At 39.5% G+C, this 12,763-nt stretch overlaps 1 protein-coding gene across 1 annotated transcript; it reads right to left on the bottom strand.

The window, feature by feature from the left end:
• Positions 1–515: 515 nt before the first annotated feature.
• On the bottom strand, positions 516–1,782 carry LOC105042376 (uncharacterized). The gene is made up of 2 exons (XM_010919552.3): positions 1,627–1,782; positions 516–1,121 (listed from the first exon to the last, which is right to left on the bottom strand). Exons 1-2 carry the CDS (start codon positions 1,730–1,732, stop codon positions 604–606), a joined length of 624 nt encoding a protein of 207 aa, XP_010917854.1. The 5' UTR covers positions 1,733–1,782; the 3' UTR covers positions 516–603.
• Positions 1,783–12,763: the final 10,981 nt, after the last annotated feature.

The following is a 12,763-nucleotide window of genomic DNA, read 5'->3' as shown; positions in this document are numbered from 1 at the left end:
TGATTCTACGCATACATGATTGGTTTATGATGCATTTTATTATATGCTCTATGAAATGCTTTATTTTGTATTATCTGTTATTTTTTAAATATTGTATTATCATGAAAAACTTATGCTTGATCCGATAAGGAAGCGTAAGTTCTACTTACTGAGTTAGTGTAGCTCATGTTCTTTTTATTTTTTTTTTATTTGAACAGAGGAATAAGGTTAGAACCGGCAAAAAGAATTCAAATTTGAAGATCTGCATAGCAAGCTTAAAAATTTGGTAGCGAAAGTTAGTTTATTTTATGATCACGGATTTGTAGTTAATTATGAATGTTGAGATTCGGGTTGGTACTTGCTTTTGGATTTAGATGCTCTGAATCAATATTGGTTTAATTATCTGATGAATAAAGAAATTGAATCTGGATTTTAGATGATTATGATGTATTGGCGTCATGTTATCGTGGGCTCCATTCCTTGGTAGCATAGCCGTCTTATATTTCGGATTTGGGGCGTGACAGAAAGAATGCCAACAATGTCTCACTTTATTTTCCTTCTAGGTATCATATGCATTTGATAAACCACAGATGCCAGCAATGTCCCAATGGAAGCATGCAAATCTTAGTTTCTGGAGGTCATGTACAATGCCATCACAACCAAGATCACAATGCCCACAATTATGTTAACCAGGAGCTGCATGGGCTTGGAGAAGCCCAAGCCCGATTCAAGTACCTTAAGCTTCTCGTTATCTTTCTTCTCTTCGGTTTGATCCTTCCCTTTCTCTCCTACCTTCTCTTCATCTTTTCTTGGATCGATCAGTTTGACTTCCTTTACATCTTGTTTCTTAGGAACAATCATGTCATCTTTACCAGTGCTCGGTTTCGGCGTCTTGGGTTGCTGAGTTTGTATAGACTGATCTTTTACGGTGGTTTCTTTTATTTTGATGGCAGCTTTTGCACTTGGAAGCATTTTCACATCGAGACGCCCATTCTCAAACCTAGAACGGATCTCATTGCAGCCATCTAGTTGGAAGTCCTTGTGAAATCGACTCCATCGGTTGTCTGCAAGAGGATGCTCCCCCCTAATTCTCAGATTATCAAAGTTCTCAAAGTAAATGCTGATTTCCTCTTTCTTAAATTCTACAATTAAACAAGGAAGATGCATTACAACATATTCATAATCCTGTAATTCATGCAAAAAAGTTATTTTAAACTATATATTGGGCATGACTTATTCGAATTCCATGAGGACTTCTACTTTAAATTTGCAATATTTCTATTAGAAACCTTATCACTATATGTACAAAGTAAACTAGTTGATTGAAGCTTTATATATTAATTCAACTTTATATGAAAATAGTTGTGGTGTAGGTGGGAGGGCATCAATAGTTCCATATGGATTGTGAGTCAAGAGGGATTTTGATTTGTATAGAATGTGATCTTCTCTTCCACGTGAGATATTTTTTAAAAGACAAGGAGGTCTTATGTTATAATACTAAAGACTGAATCGGATAATACTTCACATATGTGGGAAAGTGATGAGTCCTCGATCACAATAAGAACTAATTATAGTTCTATAGCTTTCTAAATGCATTGAAGGACCTATGATGACAACTTATTGTATTGAAGAGAAAGAAGACCATGCCTGAGAGCTCGACGATGAGGGTATCGGTCCCTTCCTCTTTAACCACCTTGTGTGAAGGGACGAAATCTTCGTACACAAGCTGACCAGCGGCAGCCTTTGTTTCCATGTGAGCCTCCTTAGGTTTGTTTCTAATGCGCTCGAAGGAATGAAGATGGAGGACATGCATGCATGACGTTTGTATATATACCAGCACGACGGAGGGATTTCCTTTGCGTTGAATTGTTCCTTCATGCATTTTCTTGGGGTTTAGTTGGTCTGAAGGCTGGGTTATTCCTTTTTTTTTTATTGGGATTCTATGGAGATCACCCCATAGCAGGGGTAAGGCGGATGTTCTTTGTTTGCTTTGCACTGTATGCTTCAAAGGATCTGTCATACTTTAAGTAAAAAGCACTTATAGCTTCCTCAAAGATATCAGTTTTTCTTTAATAAAAAATAAAAGCGATGTGAAGTACTGTAGGCTGGAATGTATTGTATGGTGATGATCATGTCATGAAATGGCAGGTCCTTGCTATTGTTTGTTTTGTTCAAAAACATCGCTATTATTTGTTACTGCTTGATAAAATGACTTAGCTGATTGTCTTCATATTGGTTTGGATTTTGTTCTTAAATCATGCGGAATTGTATTGAACTCGGTGGTTCCAGTCCATGCTTCCCATGTTTCACTTAATAGTTCAAGATTATTAAAGATAAATTAGAATTTAAAGTTTAAAGTTTTGTGACTATACCAACAATTCTTGACGTGTCAAATTAGTCCCTTTTTTTGTTCCTTGACTCACAACTGTATCCGGTTGCTTGGGCAATGAAAAAGGTGTAAGATTGGAGACATACACTTATAAAATGTTCTTATCTTAATCTTTACATCACCAATTCTTTTTGGGCAGTATAATTATATTTGTGGGGTCAGTAACTGCAAATTTTGTTATGAGTGGGTCTCTTTTGCATACGAAATATGAAATATTTTTAGCAATCTGAGGCCTTTAGGCCAGTAAACTGAAATATAAAAAGAAAGCATGCAGCATTCGTTGAAGGCACGAGGAGGTCTCTTGCATTCTGTGGTTCCCACTAGGGAGAGCAGCCGAAAAGTCACACCACTCTAGCGGATGTGCTGGGCTCGCGCTTTTTTTTTTCTTCTTTTTTTTTTTTGATACAAGTGGGTGCTTATGCTACTCTAGTGTGCAAACATCCCAAAAAATTAAAAAATAAAAAGGTCTTGTAGGACTCGCGAACAAGTCTTATTTTATCATCAAGTTCAGTCTCCGATATGCTCAGCAATATAAGATACGATCTAGTCAATGACGTTATTCGCCTCTTGGAAGATATGCTGAACGGACATCATGATAAAACCATGAAAGAAAGTCCAAATATCATGGAAGAGCAGATGGGCCTCTAGCTACTCTGTATCCTCTCAAATCCAGCCAATGACAGTAGGCTCAAGCCTTTAGTACACCAAAGTATCAAATGCAAGGCCCCATAAGGAGAAATTTTAGATGCACCATCATGTCACTTAGCAGAAAATAGAGGAACATAGGTTCATCATAACACTCAGAAAATCCTCAAATTCTCATCTATTTTATATTTCTCACCCATGGCAGCTATAGCAGCATGTACTATTAGTATTCAGACAACCATGTTGAAAGACTAGCTCTAGGGAGAGGTTTTGATGAAACCCTCCTGCAGTGGCACTGTTTCTTGATACATTTGTTTAAATGTAAAATTCTTTGTCCGCTATAAGCAGTGTAGAAAATTCGATGTGGAGCACACTGTTTTATGTGATTGATTCATGCAGCCATCGTTTTCCAATGCATATTTAATGCCTACAGTTCCACTTTTTTGTTTGAAAATTTTGAATGATGAAAACATTCCTATCTTTTGTAAAAAATTATGGTATCTTATGTCAATATTATGACATCCTGCATCCAGAAAATCATAATTTTGACGCAGAATTTTATAATATGCCATAGGATGTCATAATTTTTTTCTAAGAGTAGGAGCATTTTTGTTATTCAAAATTTTCAAACGAAAAAGCGAAACAGCAAGCATTAAATATGTTTTAGAAAGTGATTGGATAAAAATGCCCCTTCTATATTATGACGTTCTAGACGATATTATGATATCCTGGACAATATTATGACATCCTACATGCAGAAAATTATAATTTGACGCAAGATGTTATGATATGCTATAGAATGTCATAACTTTCTGGATGATGTTATGACATTCTATGTACAGGAAGTCATAATATGCTACAGGATGTCATAATTTTTTAAAAAATATGGGTATTTTTGTCATGCAAAATTTTTAAAATTAAAAAATAAAATTGTAGGTATTAAATGCGTGTTGGAAAGCAATGGCTACATAAACCAATCACATAAAACGTGCACTCTATGTCAGATTTTCTACACCTCCCGTGGTACACAAAATTTCTCTTAATCAAACACTTGCAACCCCTTGTAGATTGATTGGTTGCATGATAGATCCAAGAATGCAGAATCCATCCATCTCATGGCCTTTCTTAGATTAGGCTTTGGAATCTTTCTCAGACTCTTCACAGGTTGAAGGACTACTCTCTAGTCTCCTCTGATGACTACTGGAGATTTGGAATTTAGTAAACAAAGAGATGGATGGGATCGTGGAAGTTAATTAATTCATGTCATACACATTTGTCTTGTTTGAAACTATTAGAGTTAGGTTTGTGTCAATTAATTAATGATGCTCATCAAAAATATACATGTAGTCCAAGAGATGAGCATGTAACGAAATGACAGTTAATTATTATTATTTATTTTGTTCAACAACATTGTTCACTATTGTTTGTTACTGCTTGATAAAATGACTATATCTGATCGTCTTTATATTGTCAAGAGGTCGAATGACTCAGATGGTTGGGTTAACTTCACACCTGCATACTTAAGATATTGTCCATTTTGGCTTATGACCATCTTTAGGCTTTAGTGGAGCTTGGTCATTTAGAGTCTTGTGGTTTTGCCTTTTAAAAGGCACCAATCCATATAAGCTATACTCCCTTTTGATTCATAACTGATGTGTGACTAAAGATGCCCTCTCTATACCACAATATAGCCTCCCAATCAAGGAGAAGTATGTGCACCAATGTTGCGGTCAAGGATCAAGGGATTGAATGGCTTGGATGGTTGAGTTGACTCCGCACCTATATACGTGAGGTATTGTCCATTTTGGCTCATGACCATCTTTAGGCTTCAGTGGGTCTTAGGCTTTAGTGGACCTTGGTTCTTTTAAAAGATGCCTCACGTGGGAGAAAAATTTTCAATCCTTATAAGTCATACTCCCTCTTGACTCATAACTGATGTGGGACTAAAGCACATACATGAGGTATTATTTGTTTTGGCTTATGACTATTTTTAGGCTTTAGTGGACCTTGATCATTTAGAGTCTCACGGTTTTGCCCTTTAAAAGGCACGTCACGTAGAAGAGAAGGTTCCAATGTAAGACAAAAGATGCCCTCCCTATAGCCCCTTAGTCAAGGGATAGTATGTGCATATAGGCATGAGACTTTTTCCACAGAGAATGCCAATGTTGCGGTCAAGAGTTAATGGGTTGAATGGCTCGGATGGTTGGGTTGACTTCGCACCCACATATGTGAGGTATTGTCTGCTTTGGCTCATGACCATCTTTAGGCTTCAGTGGGTCTTGGTCATTTAGAGCCTCAAAATTTTACCTTTAAAAGGTGTCTCACATAGGGAAAAATATTTCAATCCATATAAGTTATACTCCCTCTTGACTCATAACCGATGTGGGACTAAACCTGCATATATGAGGTGTTGTCCACTTTGGCTTATGACTATCTTTAGACTTCAGTGGGCCTTGATCATTTAGAGCCTCACGATTTTGTCCTTTAAAAGATACTTCACATGGGAGAGAAGGTTCCAATCTATATAAGTCATATTCTCTCTTGACTCATAACCGATGTGGAACTAAAGATACGTTTTCCACTGCCACAACACTTCTCATGTTTCACTTGTCATATCAAGACTATCTGTTAGTATTTCATGAATATTAACGATAAATCTGAATTTAATGTGTGGTGATTATACCAACAATTCTAGACTAGTCAAATTAGCCGGTTTATTTGTTCCTTGACTCCTTTCACTTTATTGCAGTTGCTTGGGCAATGAAATAGATGGGAGATTGGAGACATACTCTAAAATATTCTATCTTTACCTATGTGCCAATTTAATCTATCTTGGCATCTCCCTTGGAACTGGAAACTACTTAATCTTTACATTGTAATACCCAAGCCCTATAGGGCCCGACAGTGTGCTGGGCTTGGTTCATTTGGCCGGCATAATATGCACAGTCTAACCCCAAAAATCAGCCATAACTTGGGGTGGCAATCAGATTGGATCAGATGTGAATCGGATTAAAAATTTATTAATCCAAACCTAATCTATTTTTTCAACAAATCAAAAATTTACATATGGCCCCAACCAATTTATTAAATAGATGACCTGATCCAACCTGCATTTCTTATTTATTAAATAGGTCAAATCAAGTTAAATAAGTTAAAAAGATTGGGTTAAATAAGAAAAAAATAGGTTAAATAAGTTTCAAACAGGTTAAATACATTAAGTGGACTGTAGGTTGGGTTAAATAGGACAAAAATAATCTTAAATTTTAAATAGATTAAGTAGATCTTAAATAGATTAAATAGATAAATCAGATTATCTGATTTTATCCAAACTGAATATTAAATAGGTTAAATGGATTAGATAAATTAATGTCTGAAATCTATATCTGATTCTAATGTTAAATAAATTGATCTATTTATGATCTGAATTTTTTTAGTTCAAATTCAGCTCTACTTGTGGCAGGTCGAACACGAATCAACTGATGGGTTGGATCAAATTTTGCTAGCCTCAATCGCAGCTAGATTTAAATAATTATAAAAAGCCCGAGCACGTGCTTAACATATTGCAGGGACAGACTTGGCATGCACGTGCATCATACATATAAAAAGAAAGACAAGCCCTTGGAAGCCATGTTTCTTAAAAAGACTTGGAGTAGTAGGAGATCGAGAAATTAGGAACTCCGTTGGTTAGGTGCTATTCAGGCCAACCGCCTGACATCGTTCGATGCATTTTCAGCCTCCACCGCCGATCTTTGGCCTGCAAGAGTCGATCAAGATCCTTTTTTTTTCTTACTTTTTCTTCCCAAATGCCGACCACCACTATTGTCGTGGCTGCGGTCAAAACTCGTCGGAGGCGAGATAAGAAGCCCCCGATCCTTCTATTCTTCTTCCCCTAGTCTTCCTCCTCTTGATTGAGTGTTCACAACCCCAGATTTTGGCAATTAATCGCCGAAAAATGATTGGAAACTGCAGCCCTTGTTTCGGTTTCTTTTCCTTATTTTTACCCTTTTTTTTTTTTTCAATCATTGACTGCCACCGATGTTGCCGTTGTCGCAATCCTCACCGATGCCTTTTTCTGGTCGCTTGCTCTGGTACATGGCCATGGCCGAATTCTAGTTGCTAATGAGCAGACTGGAGTCCAAAACCCCTGTTTCAGCTCTTGTGTTTTGCTTCCTTTTTCAGCACCGCCCGCCGCTCTCCATTGCCCACCATCGCTACAAGCTATTCCTCGGTCATCAGCCACTGGCAACCGGCCATCACGCTCCTCTTCCTCCATTTTCATTAAAAAAAAAAAAAGGAAAAGGGAGAGGGAAGATTATGTCCTTCTCTCTCTACCATTTCTCTCTCTCTCATTAGGGGTGGAGTTGAATCTGGTCGTGAGAAACTAGACTCAACTCAATAGAAGATAGGGTCGGGTTGGATTGTGTCAAGCCTATGGTCAAAATTTTTGACTCAACGGATCATTCGGATCGGAAGAGGTCTATATATAATTTAGCCCCAACTCAAAAAATTTGAGTCTGGATCGGATCTGAGTCTAGTTGGATCCTTATACTTCTCATTCACCTCAGTCATAGTTGGAATTAGTCAAGCTACCGCAACAAATACATAGAGAATACTTTGATAATGAATAAAACATATGAATGTCAAAATATTATATGCTCAATAGATCTATGGTAAGGAGCAATGCTTAAGATCCTAAGCACTTTATAAATAATCAAACTTTGAACTCATATTCAATAGAATCAAGGATAGATCTTGATTTTTATATTAACTTTGTCTTCTATTACTTTATTTAGTTTCTATGGATTGAAAGATAATCTCTAATCAAAGTTTTTCTTGAAAAGAAAAGTTTCGATTTGACTAGCATTTTTGATATCTAAACAATAAAATTTTGATCCGATTTAGTCTTTTTAAGGGCTATACTAAAGTTATGCATCTCAAGAAGATATCTAATTTCAAAAAAATTATCAAAATTGGATATTGTATAACCAAATTATGGCCCCTTGAAGTTTGGTGCATGATTTGACTTCTTGATGTGGCATATCTGGCTCTTGAATTCTGTCTACGATTAGTTATAGTGGCCAACATGATCCACATCGAGTCCTCGTAGCAGCAGAAGTAATTTACATTGAGTCTGATGATCCTTCTGGATGCCCATAGTGATCAAAGTAATTCACATCGAGCCAATGATCCATTAGAATCAAAGCTCCTCCTATTTAGGAGATCTAGCTCCTACTCAATTAGAATTGAAAACAGGAAAATACTTGCTTTTTTGTCTTGTGGCTGGACTATTTGGCTTTGCTTGAAGATGATTTTCAACCCCGACTTTCCTTGCTTGATGATAGAGTTGGATCTCTAGATGTTGGAGACAACTTTACGACATGAGTTGGTGTTTATGTTGAAGGCACCACCAATTGAGACACGACTGTTGAAACCCTGGTATCGCTCTGATACCAATTGTTAGGACCGCTATGCACCTACATAGATCTGAGGAGACCAGTAATGGATCCCTCTCTATAAGAGTCCATAGCGATTCGGACTCTTTAGGGACAGCAACCATCAAGCCCTAGATCCAGGCTTGATTTTAGATACCGCACGCCCCCTTCTAAGGAAGGGGGTGCGTGTTGCCTTTGGCGGCATGCAAAACTAGGGAGAAAGGAAGAGAGATTAGACAGAAATAGCTCATTTGATTTCACTATCATCAATTAGGGTTATATTGTACACACACATATATATACCTATATACATAGACCAAAATCCTAGCCCAAAAATCCCTTGGCTAACCCACACATGAAAGCACTCACCCAAGCCTATGTCTTGTCATGCTCTCATCCCTTGGACTTAATTTCTGTCCAAATCCTGAATTAGCCCCTTTAAGACTTCTCAAATTAGGCCTCAAGACACCTAGGATTAAATCCGATCTTAGATCCAAACAAAAAATATATGCAGTTCTGCCCGTGAAGTTGAGCAAACTCGATCTTAGACTGAGTCGACTCACCTGCATGCCGGTCTGAAAATTCCAAAACGTTGTTTTTGTTTGGCTCCTCCTCTAAGTCATAGTCGATCTAGTCTCAGTCTGAGTCCACTAAAACTTTGAAACTACTTCTTTCCTGCAATCTTCATCCTTGGCTCTGGTTTCTTACTTTACCTTGTGTCTCCAAGTCTCCGGAGCACCAACCAAGCCCCTCAAGATCCTTAGTACCTGGACCTCAAGCCCATGGAGAGCTACATGCCGCCTCCACCTTAGGATCACTCCTATCCTAGCCCTAGGACCACACTTGTCATAGTCTTCCGAAGCCAACACCCTAACTTTTCGTGGCCTCTTAAGATTTGGGAGTACTATATCAACTCTTACAATCTCCACCTTGGTGTCCCCAAGTCTTGACAAACCTGACAATGTCCCCCTATATGATTCTACAGTTGCTGCATATCCTGACAACCCCTTGTGCGAACATCCTTGCCACCACTAACCTTCTTCAGCTTTTGAGCTCCCTTGGAGACCTTTAGGATGACCCCTCCATAGTTGAAGATCTTTGCTTGCTCCTTGGCATCACCTTAAAACTTGTTGTAGGCACCCTTCTGCTTGGCAGCTGCACACTTGCTTTGGTCTTCCCTAGAGAGACCCTCAGTCGCTACATCATATACCAACCTGTCCCTACCCTCACGGCCTCTCCATCGGTGCTTCTTGGGACTCTCCCAATTGTTTGATGCCCTTGGCGCTCCTTGAGACCCCATCTGGTCTCCCTGAGATACCCCCCTCGACTACTGTACTGCTATCAAGCCTCTCTCAGCTCCGCACCCTCTATTGGCTGCTCACTGCAATTGATGCTCCACTTGACACGGTCTCCTAAAAAGCCATGCCATCTCGTCTGCACACTCCGTTCCATCTGGCTCTGTGTAGCCCTGATGCTGGTGCTAGGATATTGCTCCTCCCCTTGCATCCTTCTGCTCTGAACTCATGCCAAAATCCTCTCCATCTATGAAGCCACCTCTGCCTAGTGCTCTAACTGAATCTAAAGTCCACCTGATGCTGTAGAAGACAATCTTGTACCCGAAGCCAACCATCCAATGCTGTCCTATGGAGCCTGCCATTGCACCTCGATCACCACCGCTATCCCTTCAGACCCTCCATACCCCGTGGATCCTCTGAAGCCATTTTGGATCCTCCCATCCCACGGGCTCCTTCGAACTAACAAGAGCTCATCCAACTCATCAGACTCAGCGACTGAACCTGAAAAATCCAAGTCTTCCTTTCTGCACCTGCACCAACCATCGCTTCAACTTCTCCTGGAGGGTCTGCCACTCACATATCCTGGCTTGGACCCACCTATCTCTCTTGAGGCTCTCCTAAGCCTCCTCATAGATATTCGGATTCTCTCTCGCAGCAAACAACCCATCTGACATGGTCTCTCCAGAGCCATGGCTCTCTGGTGCCCACAATCCCACATAGATCTATGCAATGCGTCACCGCTGCTGGTGCTAGAATCAAATATCTATCCCTACACCCATCGGCTTTGAACCTGTGCCAAGCCATCCTCCACCTGAATGATGACTCCTCCTAGTATTCCTGCAGAAGATAAACTCTGAACCGAGGTCAGCTACTCAACACAACCCTGTTGAGCCTCATACTGAACCTCTACTGCTGTTGCTGCCATTTCGAATCCTCCACACTTCGCGGACCCCTCTGAAACTCCCAAGAAGAACTCACCATCCTCTGAACCAGCAGCGATGCTCTGAAAATCAAACCTTTTGCTTTCTCCATTTACCCCCAAGGCTCTTGATCGGTCGAATTGCTGGATGTACCCCAACTACTTCTCCATCCTTCCTGCATCCGAAGGCTAAATAGTTGCTTCTTCAACTCCACTTTGATAATGATCCCTTAGGTGATCTCTCCTCCAGCATATCAAACCTACCCCTTGCTACCCATCTTTCTTAGAGAACTTCATCGCCAAACCCTCACACCCTCTGACCTTTCTTCCTCCAAGGTCGGATCCAATTGAAGTTGGACCAGAAAATCTATCATCCAAATCTTCCACTATGGGAAGCATCCCTTCCCATCAAGCCTCTCAATCTCCACCTTCAACCTGCTGATCCTAGTTGGCCAAACCACAGCAAAAAAAATGAAGGTAGATCTGAGGCATATTATAGAGTAGATCTACAGATTTTTGATTCATCTTGTACAACTTCTCCATCATTTTTACATTTCACCAGGCTCTGATATCATGTTGAAACCCTGGTATCATTCTGATACTAATTGTTAGGACCGTCGTGCACCTACGTGGACCTGAAGAGACCAGCAATGGATCCCTCTCTGCAAGAGTCCATGGCGATCTGGACTCTTTAGGGATAGCAACCATCAAGCCCTAGATCCAGACTTGATTCTAGATATCGCATGCCCCCTTCTAGGGAAGGGGGCACGCATGATGCCTTGGGCGGCATGCAAAACTAAGGAGAGAGGTAAAGAAATTAGGGAGAAATAGCTCCTTTGATTCCACTATCATCAATTAGGATTACATTGTACACATATATATATACCCATATATATGGATCAAAACCCTAGCCCAAAACTTTCTTGGCTAACCCATACATGAAAACACTCACCCAAGCCCGTGTCTTGCCATGCTCTCATTCCTTGGACTTAATCCCAGTCCAAACTCTGAGTTAGCACCCTTAAGACCTCTCAAACCAGATCTTAAGACACCTAGGATCAAATCTGATCCTAGATCCAAACAGAAAACCTATGCAGTTTTGCCTGCAAAATTGAGCAGACTCAATTTCAGACTGAGTCGACTGAGTCTGAGACTGAGTCGACTCATCTGCATGTCAGTTTAAAAATTTTAAAATGTCTATTTTTGTTTAGCTTCTCCTCTGAGTCATAGTCGATTTAGTCTCAGTCTGAGTTGACTAAGATCATGAAATTATTTTTTTCCTACAGTCTTCATCTTTGGCTCTGATCCCTTACTCCACCTTATATCCTTAAGTCTCTGGAGTACCAACCAAGCCCCTTAAAGTCCTCAATACCTGGACCTCAAGTCTGTGGAGAGCTACATGCCATGCGCCTCCACCTTGGAACCACTCTTGTCCTAGCCCTAGGACCATACTTGTCCTAGTCTTCTGGAGCCAACACCTTGACTCCTCTTGTGGCTTTTCAAGGTTTAGAAGCACCACACTAACTCCTATAATGGCTTGGGTAAGTTGGGTAATCTTCTCTTTTAATTGTGTAAGATGTTCTTTCATCTCATCATCTATCAATGTAGAACTAGCAGCAATATTCATCTTTTATTCTTTGATACACTTCAAGCACAAAAAGACTTTCTCTCGATTGTTTGTATTGCACACACATTTAGACCTCCGATAGATATAAAGGATGGAGGCTCTGATGCTACCAATTTGATCCAAACGGATCAAATTGGGAGTCCACTAGATATGAGCATAACTCTGATACCAAGTTGATCAACTAGGAAGAAAAATATTTTGTTCAACTCGCTTAACTTGAATCTCACAAATAAAGGTAGAAGAAGAGAAAAATTTTTGAAAGTAAGACTTAAGTCCCTTTTCTTTCTCTATATTATTTTCTTTATTTTATACCCCATAAACTGAGGTATATAGCCCCTATTTATGATAGTAAGGTCCGCTCTTGTACAATTTGGCTCAAATTTTTTTTTTTATCTTCTATTAAAGACGTCCACCCTTGAACAAGTTGAGTTAGACTCATATTTCTAATTTAAATTAAACTATATTTTTAAAAAATAT

The sequence above is a fragment of the Elaeis guineensis genome, chromosome 3, assembly GCF_000442705.2.
Source record: "Elaeis guineensis isolate ETL-2024a chromosome 3, EG11, whole genome shotgun sequence".
Taxonomy (NCBI): Eukaryota; Viridiplantae; Streptophyta; class Magnoliopsida; order Arecales; family Arecaceae; genus Elaeis; species Elaeis guineensis.
Note: the sequence above shows the minus strand (reverse complement) of the source record. Positions and strands in the feature narration are given on the sequence as shown.

Excerpts from the sequence above, each read along its gene's own strand:
- LOC105042376 (XM_010919552.3), bottom strand. The coding sequence starts at position 1,732 with ATGGAAACAAAGGCTGCCGCTGGTCAGCTTGTGTACGAAGATTTCGTC. Across the intron at positions 1,122-1,626 it reads CCTCATCGTCGAGCTCTCAG|AATTTAAGAAAGAGGAAATC; the intron begins GCATGGTCTTCT and ends GTTTAATTGTAG.